Source organism: Elephas maximus, chromosome 5, assembly GCF_024166365.1.
Source record: "Elephas maximus indicus isolate mEleMax1 chromosome 5, mEleMax1 primary haplotype, whole genome shotgun sequence".
NCBI lineage: Eukaryota > Metazoa > Chordata > Mammalia > Proboscidea > Elephantidae > Elephas > Elephas maximus.
The window spans coordinates 164,229,580-164,248,203 of NC_064823.1; the positions used below are offsets into that span (position 1 = coordinate 164,229,580).

The 18,624-nt window shown below is 54.3% G+C and overlaps 1 protein-coding gene across 1 annotated transcript in view; it reads right to left on the reverse strand.

The window, feature by feature from the left end:
• Positions 1 to 6,472: 6,472 nt before the first annotated feature.
• The window catches only part of SORCS2 (sortilin related VPS10 domain containing receptor 2), a 568,942-nt gene continuing 556,790 nt past the window's right edge, over positions 6,473 to 18,624 (reverse strand). The window contains exons 26-27 of the mRNA XM_049886699.1: positions 16,310 to 16,413; positions 6,473 to 9,169 (exon numbers count right to left, since the gene is read on the reverse strand). Of these exons, the coding sequence (XP_049742656.1) occupies positions 9,105 to 9,169; positions 16,310 to 16,413 (169 nt within the window). The 3' untranslated portion in view covers positions 6,473 to 9,104. The remainder of the gene's footprint in view (positions 9,170 to 16,309; positions 16,414 to 18,624) is intronic.

The following is an 18,624-nucleotide window of genomic DNA, read 5'->3' on the forward strand; positions in this document are numbered from 1 at the left end:
CCATGGTATTTTCAATCTCATCATATGCATGTGAAAGCTGGACAATGAATAAGGAAGACCGAAGAAGAACTGACACCTTTGAATTGTGGTGTTGGCGAAGAATATGAATATACCACAAACTGCCAAATCTGTCTTGGAAGAAGTACAACGAGAATGGTCCTTAGAAACAAGGATGGCAAGACTATGTCTCACATACTTTGGACATGTTGTCAGGAGGGATCAGTCCCTGGAGAAGGACATCCTGCCTGGTAAATTAGAGGGTCAGCGAAAAAGAGGAAGACCCTCAAGGAGATGGATTAACACAGTGGCTGCAACAATGGGCTCAAGCATAACAACAATTGCGAGGATGGCACAGGACTGGGCAGTGTTTTGTTCCATTGTGCAGAGGGTCGCTATGAGTAGGAACAGACTTGATGGCACCTAACAACAACAACAACGACAGCATCACAGTAGGGAGGTACATCGTCCTCCCAGTTTTTGTATTTTTTTAAATGAGTATTGGGCTGATGTGGCATGAATATTGGTCTTTTTTTAAGCTCAACTGCTCCCTCCCCCCGGCCCCTGGTAATCTCTATTTTCTATGTTTATGCATTTGTCTAAATGTAAGTAGAAGGTCAGCGAAAACAAGGGAAACCTTCCATGAGATGGATCAACACTGGCCGCAACAATGGACCTAGACCCACCCAGGATGGTGAAGATGGTGCAGGACGGGACAGCGTTTCGTTCTATTGTACACGAGGTCATCATGAGTTGGAGTCACATTGACGGCATGTAAAAACTCTAGATATTTCATGTAATGGGATCACACAGTCGTTGCCCTTTTGTGTCTGACTTCATTCACTGAATGTAATGTTTTTCGGCTCACCCATGCGATAGCCTATAACAGGGCTTCATTTTTCTCTATGCTGAGCGCTCTTTATGGCAGGGTTCTGCTCTCATGTGGCAGGGTCCCTCCTGTCCCCTGCTGATGTTGGACTTGGCAGGCCCTGAGGGAGCGCCCGACCTCACCCCACCGTGTCCTGCTCCCTACAAAGGCAGCTCTCTGGAGTCTGACACAGCCCCAGGCCCTACAAGGAGTTCTGGACCTGGAAGGGCTCACAGGCCTGGAATCATCACCTGGCATCGGGGCACATGAGGGTGGCCACACTGGGCCCCCAGATTCACCATTTGTTCCCTTCAGCCTCAGTGCTGGCCTGTTGGGAACAGTTAACAATAAATGCTGGCCATGGGTCTGTCTCTGCACACCGGTGACCAGGGGCGCTGACAGCTGTGGTGGGGGGCGGGGGTGCCTGGGGAGAGCTGGCTCCTGCTCTGGCCTCAAATTAGAAGACTGGTCTCTGCAGACAAGGTGCCTCAGCTTCCTCCCCTGGGCCCACCCTGCACAGACCACGGGAAAGAGCAGGACCTGGGGGAGAGGTGGGCCAGCCTGGCGGAGCTCACAGCTAGGGAATCAGTGCCGAGCAGTGAGCAAAAGTGCTTGGGAAAAAATCCGCTATTGTGTGGACGGACCGCTTTGTGTGTATGTGTGGACATGTGGGCTGTTCCCACTTCTAGCAGCTGTCAGTGCTGCTGCAGCGAACCTTGGTGCACACGCATCTTTTTGAGTCTCTGCTTTCCGTTCCCCTGGGCGTATACCTAGGAGTGGAATTGCTGGGTCATGTGGTAACTTCATGATTAACTTTTTGAGGGAACACCAGATTGTTTTCCACAGCGGCTGCACCACTTCACGTTCCCGCCAGCATGTATGAGGGTCCCAATTTCTCCATGTCCACACCAATTTCCAGGTCATCTTTGATGGCCGGGAATCAGTCTCCAAGGCCCCAGCTGGCCTCACACCCTTGGAGCAGCGTCCTCCTCCACCACACTGGGCCACGCTTCCAAAAAAAATGGTGCGTCTGGCCTTCCTAACCAGTTCTTGAAAGAAGTTCCTTCTCAGTTTCTGGACTTAGGTCATGCCCTCACGGGCTGCCAAGGGGAAAGGAAGGGCCTCTTTCATTCCTGTTTAAAGAAAGCAGTAAGACGCCAGCACCCTCAGCGTCTTGATGCCATCAGGACGACCAGGGGGTGTTCATTGCGAGAGCGTTAATTTGGGTGCAGGTGGCACGGAGCCGCGCCAGCATAAATCAGGAACCCAGCTGCCTAATGGGAAGCAGGGAAAACATGAGCCGAAGCAGACGATCCAAAAAGTTTACGATGGAAACTTCATCAATTTTATGATGTGTTAAAAGTGGCAGATCTTTGCATAGAAGCTAATTAGTGAAGAGAGAGGAAAAGACACCACAGGCTGCAAACTGGTGACATGGCTCAGGGACACCAGCTCCTGAGCTGGGGGGGGTGCCGGGGACCTGAACCCCAGAGGTTTGCTCCCCAGAGGTGGAGCCCTGGAGGGTCCAGAGCTGCTATGCTCGCCCTTCAAGGGGCACTGCCTTGAGGTCAGCAGCTTCTGGGTTGGATCCTGGCTTCTTTTCTGCTTATCCCATCTTTAAACTGGGGGGGGAGTATCTCAGTCAGGGTTCTCTAGGGAAACAGAACCAGTGACGTATATACACACACACAGAGATGGTTTACCTCAAGGCAACCTTGTGTACAACAGGACAAAACGTTGCTGGGTCCTGCACCACCGTCAAATGTTTGAGTCCATTGTCGTGGCCCTTGTGTCAGTCCACCTCATGGGAGGTTTCCTTGTTTTCACTGACCCTCCACTTTACCAACCATGATGTCCTTTTCTAGTGATCAGCCCCTCCTGACGATGCATCCAAACTAAGTCGGCGGAAGTCTCCGATGACGTTGTGTGCGTGACCCATAGCAGAACTATGAATAACCAGGCAACACCTGATAGCCACAACTTCCCTGCCCTTCAGGCGGCGGGATCCTCTGTGCACCGGCCCTGAGGCGGAAGGACGGGGTGTGGTGGGAAGGGCAGGATGGCAGGAGAGGAGTCGGGAAGGTAGCCAGGAGCTAGGTCAGGCAGGGCCGCGGACACTGGAGCCAGCTGGGTCAAGTGGGATGCTTCGGCTGCAAGTAAGAGAAGCCCCAAGTCACATCTGAACTCCAAATAACAAGCCCAACTTACTTTCTGACAGAACAGGGAGTCCTGGGGTCAGCAGCGTCAGGTCTGGCTAATTCAGCAGCTCCATGACATCACTGAGCAGCTGTGGTGGCTCAGTGCTAGAGCTCCTGCCTCCCATGTGGAAGACCCGGGTTCAATTTCCAGCCAAGGCACCCCACGCACAGCCACCACCCATCTGTCAGTGAGTGGAATCATGTGTTGCTGTGATGCTGAACTGGTCCCAGCAGGGCCTCCAGACTAAGAAAAGCTAGCAAGAAAGGCCTGGCCATCTGCTTCTGAAAATCAGCCAGTGAAAACCCTGTGGGCCACAATGGGCCGATCCACAGCTGATCACGGCGGTGGCGCGGGACTGGGCAGTGTTTGGTTCCATTGTGCATGGCATCACCATGAGTTGGGGCTGACTGACAACAGCTAACAGCAACACTGTAGTTGAGTTAAAAATAGTGGCCCCTTTGCCAGCCATCTGGCCACACCTGGGGCCCTCGTCCCTACACTGGGGGTGTCAGACCTGCCCTGTGCACACACAGAGAGAGTAGATGAAGCAGCACTCCAAAAACGCCAAGAAAATGGGTGTTTTATCACTGCCGGCTTTACCTACTGGCCTTCACCGGCCCTGACGCAGGACTCCTGAGTCCCACGGTCTCTAATGTGGCTCCTGACGTTGGTGGTCAGAAGGCTCTGGATGGGTCCACGCAGAGCAGCGAGGACCTCGCCACACCCACCAGCCCTTTCTTCGCTGGGGAAGAGGCCCTGCAGAGCCCGCACCTCCCTTATTCCCATGGAGGAGGCCCCCCAGAGCCCGCACCTCCCTTTATTCTCAGGGAGAAGACCCGCAGATACCGCACCTCCCTTATTTCTGGGGAGAAGACCCGCATTGCCCCCACCTCCCTTTGTTCCCATGGAGGAGTCCTCACAGAGCCCGCACCTCCCTTTATTCTTGGGGAGAAGACCCGCATTGCCCCCACCTCCCTTTGTTCCCATGGAGGAGTCCTCACAGAGCCCGCACCTCCCTTTATCCTTGGGGAGAAGACCCGCTGAGCCCCCACTTCCCTTTATTCCCGAGAAGACCCATAGAGCCCGCACCTCCCTTTATTCCTGAGGAGGAGGCAGAGCCCACATGCTCCATGGGGATGAAAATGTCCCAGCAGTGGGTGAGTGGGCGCCCTCCACCTCCGGTCCTGGCCGTGGGGCAGGAGGGAAGGCGGCTAGGTCCTGAGGGTGTCCAGGGGCAGGGTGTGTTCTCACTCAGGGCCTTTCCTCTGTCTCTCCTGCCCCACACACCACTCACTCACACACGTACACACATACTCTTACACGCTCACTCACAGTCACTCTTACACACACATATGCATACACACCCGACACCATGCATACACACCATACACACGTGCATACACACCATACACACGTGCATACACACCATACACACGTGCACACACACACAGACTTACAGTTGCTCTTACACACACCACACACCACGAAATACGCACCACACACATTCACTCACACACGTGCACACACAGACTCTCACAGTCACTCTTACACACATATACACACAGACACCACACACCACGCAGTACACACCACTCACATGCATACACACACAGACACACACAGGCTCACTCACAGTCGCTCTTAACACACTAGCATACACACACACAGCTACGCACCACACATGTTCACTCACACATGCACACACACGCTTATCACACACACACACTTATACGCACACACACTCAGGCTCCCCTCTCCGGCCTTTGCCCATCTGCTCCCCGCTGATGGCCCCCACCCCTGCCCTCCCTCACACATAACCCCCGTCCATTCGCCCACCAGCAGGCAATCCCTAGGACAGTGGGACCATGGGTCGCCCCTGGCCCTGTACTTCTCTGGCGAAGTTCACTGGCCATTGTTGTCACCGACTGTCCCCCACCAGCCTGGGGTCTCTCTCAGGTGGGAGGGGCTCTGTCTCACCCCTGCTCTGCCCCACCCCGCCCCGCCCTGCCCAGGGCCTGGCACACGGTCAGAGGGCCTGAGAAGAGGTGGGCTGTCCCTGAGGACGTGGATATTGAAAACCACTGTTTCTACTCACACAAACGTGGCGTGGCACAGAGGAGGTGTGTGTATGTGTACCTGTGTGAGTGTGTGTGTGTGTATCCATGGTTGTGCGTGTATGTGTGTGTGCGTGTGCACGCATGGTGTGTGTATATGTGGGTCTGTGTGCGTGTGCACGCATGGTGTGTGTATATGTGGGTCTGTGTGCGTGTGCATGCATGGTGTGTGTGCTGTGGGGGTCGTGTATATGTGTGAGTGTGTGTGTACATGTGCATGTGTGTATATACGTGTGGGCATGGGGTGGGGTGGTGTCTGTATGTGTGGTGAGTAGGTGTGCATGGTATGTATTTGTACATGTGTATTGTGTAGGTGTGTGTGTGCACGTTTGTATGCAGTGTGTATGTGTGTGTGGTGTGTATGTGTGCATGTATATGGAGTGTGTGTATGTTCATGTATGTGTGCATGAATATGCGTGTGTGGTGTGTGTGTATGTGGTGTGTATTATGTGTGTACGTGTGCATGTGTGTGTGGTCTGTTTTGTGTGTATATATATGTGTGTGATGTGTGTTGTGTCTGTACATGTGTGTACTTCTGTATGTGTGTATGATGTGTGTGGTGTGCGGGGTGTGTGAACATCTGGCGGCTCTGTTGTTCTCGGGAGCCCACTGCACAGCCCCATGTCACCTGGCCCTGGGCCGCAGCTGGGGATCACTCGGCAAACACGTCAGCGCCTCCGAAGCGTGTCCATGCCAGTGACTCTCCCCTCAACTGCGGATGCTCAGAGAACGAGAGAAGAGCATCGCACCCTCAAGAGATATCGCCGCTGGGATTTCGGACAGGGCGTGGACCCTCAGCCACCATGAGAGTGAACTCTCAAGGTTTGAACCCAGCGCATCAGCTGGGTGAATGAGCCCGTATATCCTCTGTCAACGCAAAAATTAAACACAATGGCACTTCAGAAGCAAAGAAATCCTGCTGGGCTGGGGCCACGCTGAGTCCTGGGCTTTCTGCTCCCTGGCCGTGGCCTCCCTGGGCCTCTGCCCCTCGCCTGGTCAATCGGCCCGCCTTCCGAGGAGGAAGTCAGCCAACACCTGCGTCCATGTCTGCAGAGCTGATGGGGTGACACTATACTTTGCAGGTGGTATGTTCTCAGCCCGGTGACCACAAAGCTGAAGGTCATCTACAACCTCCCCCAGCGGTCAGGAACTGCCCCCTCACAGGACCCCGGCCACATGGACTGTGGGACCCCGATCATAGCACATGAGAGGCTGTTCGTGTGTGTGCTTCAAGGAAAAAGTTGGAAAATGTCTTCGTAATAAGGTAGAAGCCGATCAGATCCATTTAGTCTTTGTTAAAAGCATCACAATTGATTTATTGATTTTAAAAAGGAAAAATAAGAAAAGACTGAGTTGCATCTTGTTATGTGCAGAATAACAAGTGTGTGTGCCACCCGGTCAAACGGGCACCAGGCGTCCCCAGGAGCCGGTGCCCCGTCCCCAGGTGCCTGTATATACCTGTACATCAAATATAGAGAACCTCATATTTGTAGTCAGAACGCCCACGGCCCATGTGTGGACCGGCTATAGGCCCACGTGCGGTCAGGTGCCACCATTACCCCAGAGTCTTGGGTCTACCCACCAAATGCTCTTGACAGCCATAGTAGCATAAAATACCAGAAAAACACAAAGGGAAGAAACCTACCCACACAGCTGAAAGAATTGAGTGGCCAGGAAGTCAAAGACCTGAATTGGTTACCCACCCACAGGCACTGGTGAGCTAATGGCTGGGGCGGGGGGGACTGTTTCTAGAACATTCTATGCTGACCTTAGACCTAGACTGTGCTGACGGTATCTGACCGTGTGTCTGACGCTCACAGCAGGCGGGTGGCTGGGGGACGGTGGGCTCTGCCAAGGGCCTTTGGCTACCCGGAGCAGGCAGGTGGGGCCTGTCCTGAAGGTCCCAGAGAATCACAGCATCCTCCTAGTGCCAGCCTGGCCAGCTCCCCACTCCCAGGTCCCCACCCAGCCATTCCCCAAGAGCAAGGGGCAGCTCACAGGGTGGCCTTGAAGGGGTGGTCCAGGAGCCCCACCAGGGGGCATGGAGGTAAGAGGGGTCTGGGCACACGCCTTCCTCCTCCTTCTGGCAGGAGAGCACTAAGACTCCCCGGGTGTGGGGAACTGCCCTGGCTGAGGAGTCCACCCGCCCTGGAGCCTTCTCACTCTAATGGCCACAGCTCCTTACTAGGGAAGTGGATCAATGGCCCCCCAAAGCCCCAACGTGGTGCACAGGACAACATCCCAGCTTCATCCCTGACACACCATAGCCCAGCGGTTCATAGGCTGAGTGACCTCACCCTCCGAGTGAAAGGCCATGGCCCCCTAGAGCCCAGCTTGGGAGGAGGGGGACACAGGAAGAGGAGGAAAATGGGGAAGTAGAGGAAGGGGGGAGGAAGAGGGAAGGAAGAGGAGGAGGAGGAGGGGATTATTCCCCTTTTCAAGGCAAAGGTGAGAGCCCCCTGCCTCCAAGTCCCTGCTTGGCACCCAACAACAGTGCATGTCTCTGGATCAATTCAAGCTAGCGCCCCCGATTCCAGCTGAGGGTGGGGTCAGGGGAGGGTGTGACCGGGCAGCAGGGGCATGTCCTGTGCTGCCTCTGTGCCTGTCTCACTGTGTGACCTCAGTTTCCCCATATTCAAAATGAGGCGTGTGGTTTCTGACGGCTCTACCAGCCCTGACACCCTACACCTCTCCTCGTTTGGCTCCACGGGGGCCCCAAAGCTGTAAGGAAGCGCAGGACAGGAGGTGCCTCTGAGCCCCCCAGCCCGGGTAGAAAAGGCCTGGGGAGGGCGCCGCCTGCTGGCCGCAGACTGACGTGCAGCAGCAGCCCTCTGGGGAAGCGTGCGCGGGGTGGGGCGGCTTCTGCCCTCGGCCTCCAAAGCGGCTGCGCCAGGGGAGGCCGCGGAGAAGAAAACCCTGGGCATTCCGGAAAGGGATCCCCAAGAACGGGCTCAGATAAGGCCACCCCGAGGCCTGCAGCTTGGCCATACAAATACCCACAAAAAAACAAACCCACTGCTGTTGAGTCGATTCCCACTCATTGCGACCCTACAGGATAGAGTAGAACTGCCCCACAGGGTTTCCAAGGAGCGCCTGGTGGATTCGAACTGCTGACCTTTTGGTTAGCAGCCAAACTCTTAACCAACACGTCACCAGGGTTTCTGGCCATACAAATAGAAAGTCCAAAACCAATGAACCCCAAACAGCTACCTAGAGAGGCGTTTACATTATCTGCAGATTATAAACAGGAGGGGCAGTGGGGGGCATGTGAGGTGGTGTTGAGAGGGCCCCCCAGGGTGTAGACTATCAAGACTCGGGGGCGTGGACACTCCTTCCCCCAAAGAAGGACAGTTGCGGGGCAGGAGCTGCCTTCTCCAGGAGCAGGAGCTTTCCACGAGGACAGCAACGATTGGAAGGATCCCAGCATCCCCCTGAGGCCTGGAGTAGTGGAATGGGGTCTGTGGTACCCAGGAGCTTGGGGCACCCACCAACCTCAGGCCCCAGGGCGGACCTGGCCTCAGCTCTGCAGGGTCAGGGCTGAAGGCGGGTAAGAGTGGGGGCTGCTGTGGGGCCAAGGGGCAGACAGGGCCCAGAATCGGGTCTCCATGTGTCCAGGGAATCGGGGTGTCCAGGCTCTGGGTGTCTGGGTGTTAGAGTGTCGGGGTGTGGGGGGTATCTGGGGTGTCCGGGGTATCTGGGGTGTGCAGGTATCCGGGGCTGGCAGCTCCGTGCCCCTCCCGAAAGCCGGGCAGTTTGAACCGGACAGGGAAGGAGCATTGGCCCTTGCGTGGGGCACCTGGAGGAGGTGGCTTCCTGTCGGTCCAGGGGATGCTGCTCCTGCCCTGGTGTTGGCTGGGCGCTGGTCCGACGACCCACAGGGAAAGGGAACGGCATAGAGGAGTGTCCGGGAAAGGTCTGCGGCAACCTCAGCTCACCAGGTAGCTGTGCATCTCCCGGGAGTTGATGCTCAGGACCACACCCGAGTGGTTGCCTAGGACACAAAGAGACCGCCATCAGCGCTCCGTGGCTGGCACAGAGAGGGGCGGGCCGTGCAGTGGTGTGCCAACGCCATCCAGCCAGCGTGCAGTGGGCATCCGAGGTTCCTGCAGTGGGTGCCTACGGTCAGCACTGGAGTGGGGGTGGGGGTCTCTACGTCTCCTGGGTGGTGGCTGAGAGGTGGGGTTCGTTTGGTGCCGGCACAAGCAGTGAACCCAGAAGGGCCTCCCAAATGGAGGCCATGGCCAGCCCCACCCACTGCCCCACTGACCTGCCATGGGGGTGACCTCGGCGTTGGCAGCAAGGGGGCACACAAAGGGCTCAGGTGGCAGCCCCTCCTGGCAGTGACCACTGCAGGGTGTGGCATGGCGAGGCCAGGGAGGCAACAAGAGGTGACCATCAGAAACAGAGAGGTTAATTGGGAGGCCCTGGGCAGGGGCAGTGCTAGCACTATGCAGAGAAGGGGGGACAGAGGCTGGGCATGGCAGGAGGAGCCAGTGCTGACCCGACCGAGAGCTGCCCGGATGTTCTTCTCTCCTCCGTCTAGTGTCCACCCATCCAGAAAGTCACTGGAAGCTCTAAGGAGTGGCGCACCACCAGCTGTAGCCAAAGGGTCCTGAGCCTGAGTCCCAGCATGGTCACCCAACAGCTAGTGAGACCTAGACTATGAGGGTGAACATCACGCCTCAACTTGCTGAGACTCTGGTTATCAGTGGTTTGGCTGAACACCAGACTAGTTGCTGTTCCTTAATGTAATATAATGAGATGAGATGCTATGCGATGCGATGTAACGTGATGTAATCACCTTCCACAATGTAATGTAATATAATGTAATAACTTTTCATAATGTAATCTGATGTAATCACTTTCCATTATATAATCTAATGCAGTATGATTTAATCACCTTCCACTGTTGTTGACGTTAGGTGCCGTCGAGTCGGTTCCGACTCATAGTGACCCTATGCACAACAGAATGAAACACTGCCTGGTCCTGCACCATCCTCACAATCATTGTTATGCTTGAGCCCATCGTTGCAGCCACTATGTCAATCCTTCTCCTTGAGGGTCTTCCTCTTTTCTGCTGACCCTGTACTCTGCCAAGCATGATGTCCTTCTCCAGGGACTGATCCCTCCTGACAACATGTCCAAAGTAAGTGAGATGTAGTCTCACCATCCTTGCTTCTAAGGAGCATTCTGGTTGTGCTTCTTCCAAGACAGATTTGTTCATTCTTTTGGCAGTCCACTGTATATTCAATATTCTTCGCCAGCACCACAATTTAAAGGCGTCAGTTCTTCTTCGGTCTTCCTTACTCATTGTCCGGCTTTCACATGCATATGAGGCGATTGAAAACACCATGGCTTGGGTCAGGCACACCTTAGTTCTCAAGGTGATATCTTTGCTTTTCAACACTCTAAAGAGGTCTTTTGCAGCAGGTTGGCCCAATGCAATGTGTCTTTTGATTTCTTGACTGCTGCTTCCATGGGTGTTGATTATGGATCGAAGTAAAATGAAATCCTTGACAACTTCAATCTTTTCTCTGTTTATCATGATGTTGCTTATTGGTCCAGTTGTGAGGACTTTTGTTTTCTTTATGTTGAGGTGTAATCCATACTGAAGGCTGTGGTCTTTGATCTTCATTAGTGAGTGCTTCAAGTCCTCTTCACTTTCAGCAAGCAAGGTTGTGTCATCTGCATAACGCAGGTTGTTAATGAGTCTTCCTCCAATCCTGATGCCCCGTTCTTCTTCATATAGTCCAGCTTCTCAGATTATTTGCTCAGCATACGGATTGAATAGGTGTGGTGAAAGAATACAACCCTGATGCACACCTTCCCTGACCTTAAACCACTCAGTATCCCCTTGTTCTGTTTGAACAGCTGCCTCTTGATCTATGTAAAGGTTCCTCATGAGCACAATTAAGTGTTCTGGAATTCCCATTCTTCGCAGTGTTATCCATAATTTGTTATGATCCACAAAGTCGAATGCTTAGCATAGTCAATAAAACACGGTAAACATCTTTCTGGTATTCTCTGCTTTCAGCCAGGATCCATCTGACATCCACAATAATATCCCTGGTTCCACATCCTCTTCTAAATCCGGCCTGAATTTCTGGCAGGTCCCTGTTATCACTTTCCATAGTAAAATGTAATTTCCACAGTGTCATCTAATGCAAGGAGCCCCGGTGGGTCAGTGGTTAAGAGCTTGGCTGCTAACCAATAGGTTGGAAGCTCAAATCCACCAGCTACTCCTTGGAAACCCTATGGGGCAGTTCTACTCTGTCCTATAGGGTCGCTATGAGTCAGAATTGATTCAATGGCAATGGGTTTGGTTTTTGATTTGGTAATCTAATGCAGTGTAATGTCATCATCTTCCATAATATAACTTAATGTAATATGATTGAGCGATCAATCAGCTGAAAGGGGAGTTTCCTTAGGGTGTGCTCTGCCTTCAGGCTATGAAGACATTTCGGCAGAACTCTCTCTTCACTCTGCACTCCTAAGGTCACTTGACCTACGGATTTTGGGACCCACCAGTCCCCCATAATCCTGTGTGCCTGCAGGAGTCTCCAGCCTGTTGCCCGACTTATGGATTTTGGACTCACCAGTCCCCACGACTGAGGGCTAACCTCTTGAAGTAAATCTCTCTCTCTCTATGTGTCACTGGTTCTCTTTTTCTAGAGGACCCTAAGACCTCACCAAGGCCCTTCCCTGGCTGGGCATTGGTTTTTCCATCTGCAACATGTGGGGACAGCAGTGCCTGCCTTCAGGGACTGTGGTGCGGTTTACATGAGCCACGCAGATAAAGGATTCTGGCAGCGCTTGGTGTGTACCAAGTGCTCAGCTGAAATCTTCTATCGTTACAATGCTGTCATTACTCTTGTAGTCCCTGGCTGGTGCTAACGGTTAATGTGCTTGGCTGCTGTCATGGATTATGTGCCCCCCAAAATGTGTGTATCAACTTGGTTAGGCCAGGATTCCCAGTACTGTGTGGCTGTCCTCCATTTTGTGATTGTAATTTTAGGTTGAGAGGATTAGGGTGGGATTGTAACACCACCCTCACTCAGGTCACCTCCCTGATCCAAGGTAAAGGGAGTTTCCCTGGGGTGTGGCCTGCACCACCTTTTCTCTCAAGAATTAAAAGGAAAGAAAGGGAAGGTAGCAGAGAGTGCGAGACCTCACACCACCAAGAAAGCAGCACAAGGAGCAGAGCGCGTCCTTTGGACCCAGGGTCCCTGCTCCTGAGAAGCTCCTCGACCAGGGGAAGATTGAGAGCAAAGATCTTCCTCCAGAGCTGACAGAGAGAGAAAGACTTTCCCTGGAGCTGACACCCTGAATTTGGACTTGTAACCTACTAGACTGTGAGAAAATAAATTTCTCTTTGTTAAAGCCATCCACGTGCGGTACTTCTGTTATAGCAGTACTAGATAACTAAGACAGCTGCTGACCGAAAGGTTGAAGGTTGGAGTCCACCCAGAGGTGCCTGGGAAGGAACACCTGGTGAACTGCTTCTGAAAAATCAGCCCCACTTCCCCCAAATCAGCGACTGAAAACCCCGTGGAGCACAGTTCTACTCCGACAACATGGAGTCTCCGTGAGTCGGAGTCGACTCAATGACAATGGGCTTAGTTTGGGTTTATTATTATTATTGACAGCAAACAGCATCAAGGACAAACAGTTCTTGTCTTCCTGAGACTCCCAGGCCCTCTGGAAGGTTCTGTGACCCGGGGCCGCGGCTCCCCCGTGTGAAGGGGGGCTGGGCTGTATAGAAGCAGAGTGGCGCCCCAAGGCTGACAATATCGGCTACCTTCTGACCTGGGTGGAGGGAGGCGCTTGAGTGTTAAGGGGTTTTTGGGCAAGTGCACGGGCTTCGGAACCCCAGGACTGGATCTGAATCTGCTCCACCTCGTATCAGCTGAGTGGTTCTGGGACGCTGAGTAACCACTCTGAACCTCAGGCTTCTCCTCTGTATAAATGGACACCATGCCAGCGCCTGCCCACGTCTCAGTAAATGACAGTCATTGCCTTTGTGGATGGCATCCTGTTCCCCTAAAGATGTTGGAACGTCCTGGCCCTGCACCTATGGAGGTGGCCATGAAAACAGGTTTTCTTTGTTATGTTAACAAATCCACACCAGAGCAGGGTGGGTCCTAAGCCTAATCCCTTCTGCATTATAAAAAGACCAGAATAACCTCCGAGAAAGGAACCCTGGACTGCTGGCTGCTAACTGAAAGGTCAGTGGTTCGAACTCACCAGCCGCTCTGTGGGAGAAACATGTGGCAGCCTGCTTCCGTAAAGATTACAGCCTAGGAAACCCTATGGGGCAGTTCTACTCTGCCCTATAGGGTCACTGTGAGTCAGAATTGACTCAAGGACAGTGGGTTAGACCTGAGGTTAGACACAAAGATACACGAGTGGGGAGACGGGTGCCAAGAACAAGGAACACCTGGGGTACCGACAAGGAGGGACCTCCCCTCCCCCAGAGCCTGATTCTGACTCCCGGCCTCCAAAACCAACGGACGATAAATTTCTGCTCTTAAAAGCCACGCACTTGCCATATTTGTGTTATTAAGGCAGCCTGAGGTAACTCGGTCAAGTCAATTCCGACTCACAGGGACCCTATAGGGCAGGGTAGAACTGCCCCACAGGGTTTTCTAGACTGTGATCTTTATGGAAGTATATATATATTTTTTTTTCTGAGGAATGGCTAGTGAGTTCAAGCCACCGACCTTTGGGTTCGCAGCCGAGCCCAAACCGGTTGTGCCATCCAGGCTCCCTGTCTCCGAGGTAGCTAAGATATCACTGTCACGCTGCCCCAGCAGACCAAAGACACTTCACTGCAGGACGAAGACGTCTGGGCTGCCTGAGGGCGAGGGTGGGCACTCATCCTGCCATGTAAACACCCCGAGGCCTGATGGAGAGGCGGGGAGGGGCCCTTCCCTGCCCTGAAAGTGTTTGTGCACCCCCCCGCCGCCCCATATGCAAGAAAAAGGTACACTGCATCTCTTCTGACCATCTCACCAGGGGAACCTGTGTGTTTAATTGGTACCTTGAGGACTAAAGGTGCACCTGACCATGGCGTTTTCAATTGCCTTATATGCATGTGAAAGCTGGACAATGAATAAGGAAGACCGAAGAATTGACACCTTTGAATTGTGGTGTTGGCGAGGAATATTGAATATCCCATGGACTGCCAAAAGAATGAACAAATCCGTCTTGGAAGAAGTACAACCAGAATGCTCCTTAGAAGCAAGGATGGCGAGACTGTGTCTTACATACATTGGACATGTCAGGAGGGATCAGTCCTTGGAGAAGGACATCATGCTTGGCAGAGTACAGGGACAGAAGAAAAAAGACCCTCAACAAGATGGATTGGCACAGTGGCTGCAACAGTGGGCTCAAGCATAACAACGATTGTGAGCATGGTGTAGGACCGGGCAGTGTTTCGTTCTATTGTGCACAGGGTCTCCATGAGTCAAAACCGACTCGACGGCACCTGACAACATTAAATGGTATCTATTAACGTCACTGCTGTGAGCTATCTTTGAGATCATGTTTGTCTTCACAGGACTCACCGGGGTGAGCTGCGTGGGGTTTTGATGTTCTGACTCGAAGACTGTGGACATGTGCCACCGGGTCGGGGAGCAGAGCCTGGCCAGCGGGGAGAGGAGGTGGGTTAAGAAAGTGCTGTGCACACTCTGAAGTGCTGTGCACAGGTGGTTACGTCCATGTGCACAGCAGTCACAGAACCGTCACTCACTCCCAGTGAACAGGAGGCCTGGGAGGGTTGAGGGGTGCTACGGATTGAACCGTGTCCCCAGAAATATGTGTTGTAAGTCCTAACCCCTATACGTGTGGTTAAAGTGCTTGGCTGCTAACCAAAAGGTCTGTGGTTGGAACCCACCAGCCGCTCTGTGGGAGGAAGATGTGGCAGTCTGCTCCTGTAAGGGTTTCCAGCCTTGGAAACCATATGGGGTCGCTGCGAGTCCCAACTGACTTGACAGCAGTGGGTTTGGTTTGGTTTTGGTTTACCTGTGGTTATAATAGGAAACCTTGGTGGTATAATGGTTAAGAGCTATGGCAGCTAACTAAAAGGTCAGCAGTTCGAATCTGCCAGGCGCTCCTTGGAAACCCTGTGGGGGCACTTCTCTGTCCTATAGGGTCGCTATGAGTCGGAAAGGACTGGACTTTAAGGGGTTTGGGTTTTTTTTTTTTTAGTGGTTATAACTGCATCTGGGAATGGGTTTTCTTTATGTTAATGAGGCAGGATCAATTTAGGGTGTGTCTTAGGCCAATCTCTTTTGGATATAAAAGAGATTAAACAAGCAAGGAAGCAAGCAGAGATGGGGGAGACAGATGCCACGCAGATGAGGATCACCAAGGGGACAAGGAACAAGGGCGGTCCCCAGAGCCCGCAGAGAGAGCCTTCCCTAGAGCCGGCGCCCTGAACTTGTACTTCTAGCCTCGTGGGGGCCAGCCGTCTTTCTGTCCTTCCCCAGCACTGTGGGGCCTACAGGGCAGTTCGCTCCTGGGCAGGTGGTGCCGCCAGCGCCCACGGCCCTGAATTCACCTTCCGCGCAGGCTTGGGGCTCACTTCACACTGTGCCCCAGAAGCCCGCAGGTCAGAGGGGCCGGTGGCCCACGGGAGGGGGCGGGTCTGCGGGAGAGGGCGGGTCTGCGGGGAGGGGGCGGGTTGGCAGGAGGGGGCGGGTCTATGGGAGGGGGCGGGCCTGCGGGAGGGGGCGGGCCTGTGGGAAGGGGGTGGGTCTGCAGGAGGGGGCAGGACTGTGGGAAGGGGGTGGGTCTGCAGGAGGGGGCAGGACTGTGGGAAGGGGGTGGGTCTGCGGGAGGGGGCGGGTCTGTGGGCACAGAAGGGGTGGGACTGTGGGAAGGGGGCGGGCCTCCGGGAAGGGGGCGGGCCTGTGGGTGCAGAAGGGGGCGGGTCTCCAGGAAGGGGGCGGGTCTGCGGGAGGGGGTGGGACTGTGGGAAGAGGGTGGGTCTCCGGGAAGGGGGCGGGCCTGCAGGAAGGGGGTGGGCCTGCGGGAGGGGGCGGGCCTGCGGGAGGGGGCGGGCCTACAGGCGCGGGAAGGGGCGGGCGTCACCCCTGTGTGAGGCCAGAGCGTCGTTTGAACTCCTCACCCTGGATGGCGCTCTGGGCATCCTCGCTGTGGCTCACAGGGCTGGTCATCTCCTGCTCCTTCTCGTTGTGCATCTGGGCGTACACCGTCCTGCCGGGGCGTTTCCTGCAGGCCACAGGTGGGGCTCAGCCCAGGCCAGGCTACCTGCCCTGGGGCCCTGCACAGGTGGAGGCTCCTCTCAGCCTGGTCCAGGCTGTACTCCCTGGGATGGGGGGGTCCCTGCACAGGTGGGGCTCAGCCCATGACAGGCCTCCTGCCCCTGGGCCCTCCGCTGGGCCCAGCTGCCCCACTGCACGGTGCGGACATCAGTCCAGAGGTCCCTACCCCAGAGCCCTGTGTCTCACTCAGTTCCTACTCAGTCTCTGTGCAAAGCCACCTCCTCTGGGAAGCCCTCCTGGGTGCCCCCTCTGCCCTGCACACTGGGTGCTTATGTCTGCTCATCTCATCTGTCTCCCTGATAACGGGACCAGGGGCGTGAGACAGGGACAGAGTGGGTTCCAACTGGGAGGGGGTGGTCAGTGCGTGTCCCCACAAAACAGGCCATGCAGACTGGCTTGGAGAGGCTCCCCCTGAGCCCCTCCTCAGCTTCCAGAGCTGTGCATCCTCCCTGCCTCCACTCCGAAGGCCAGAGGCAGGGGTGGGGCCAGCTCTTCACCCTGGGCTCCTCCACATTTAATACCCCATTTAGTCCAATCTGGAGCCCTGGTGGCACAGAGGTTAAGCATTCAGCTACTAACCAAGATGTCAACAGTTTGAATCCACCAGGCACCCCCTGGAAACCCTATGGGGCAGTTCTTCCCTATCCTATAGGGTCACTATGAGTCAGAATTGACTTGACAGCACTGTCCAAACCCAGAATGGGTTCACATCCTCTCTGTCCAAGGAGCGGGTGAGTCTCAGCGGGGAGGGGAACTTTCCTGGGTGCCGGTCACCAAACCTCCAGGTCTTAGGGTGTTTGGACGGCAGGATGAGCACTCAGGCCTGGGGGTGGGCTGGGCCATGTGACCTGCTCTGGTGCAGAGGGTGACTACAGGGGTCTGTGTCCCCTCCAGGCTGGAGCAGCGTGGTCACCTGATCACATGCTCGTGGGTGTGGGCCTGTGCGTGGCCGGCTCCAGTCTGGGAGAGGCCAGGGCACACTCCTGCTGAATGCTTACTCCGTGTGCAGTAATCTGTGGCAATATGTGGACCCCATCACCTACCCTTAGGTGGCCTGAAGGATGGGGAGGAAATGCCATTTGGTCCCTGTGACAGGCGTCCCCCACCTTCACAGCCTGGGCAGGCCACCCCTGCCTTCTCCCCCCTGCGGGCAGAAATGGGGACATCCCTGCCAACTCGGATCTCTCAAGCACACTTGGACTGAACCCAAATGAACATTCACACCCAGTGGATTTCCAAAGGGAAATGAGAAGTGGGACGGGGCTGTGAGCACGGGCTTGATTCCTGAGCACCTCAGCTGTGGGTCTCCAACTCAGCTCCGATTCAGAGAGGTGTCTTACTTGGGTCCTTCCTCCAGCCATCTGACATGCTCAGACCCCACCCTCCACGAGCCAGGCCTCAGCTGGGAGGCCTTCAGAAGGTCAAAAGCAAACACACGGAGGTGATGCCAGGAAAGCACTTAGTACGATGCCTGTGATGTTGTCAGGTGCTGTCACGTCGGCTCCAACTCATGGTGACCTTCTGTACAACCGAGTGAAACATTGCCTGGTCCTGCACCATCTTCATCATCATTGGTATGTTTGAGCCCATTGTTGTAGCCGTTGTGTCAATCCGTCTCACTGAGGGGTCCCCTTGTCATTGACCCTCTACTTTGCCAAAGCTGGACAATGAATAAAGAAGACCAGAGAAGAACTGATGTCTTTGAATTACGGTGTTTGCGAAGAATATTGAATATACTAGAGACTGCCAGAAGAACAAACAAATATGTCTTGGAAGAAGTGCAGCCAGAATGTTTCTTGGAAGAGAGGATGGCGAGACTCCATCTCACATACTTTGGACATATCAGCAGGGACTAGTCCCTGGAGAAGGACATCGTGCTTGGTAGAGGGTCAGCGAAAAAGAGGAAGACCCTCAACAAGATGGACTGACAGTGGTGGCAACAATGGGCTCAAGCATAGCAATGATTGAGGATGGCCTAGGACCAGGCAGTGTTTCGTTTTGTTGTACACAGCGTTGCTACGAATGGGAACTGGCTCGATGGCACCTAACAACAACTACTTTACCAAACATGATGTTCTTTGGTAATGATTCCTCTTTCCTGATGACGTGTCTAACGTAAGCAAGCTGAAGTCTTGCCATCCTCGCTTCTAGGGAGCGT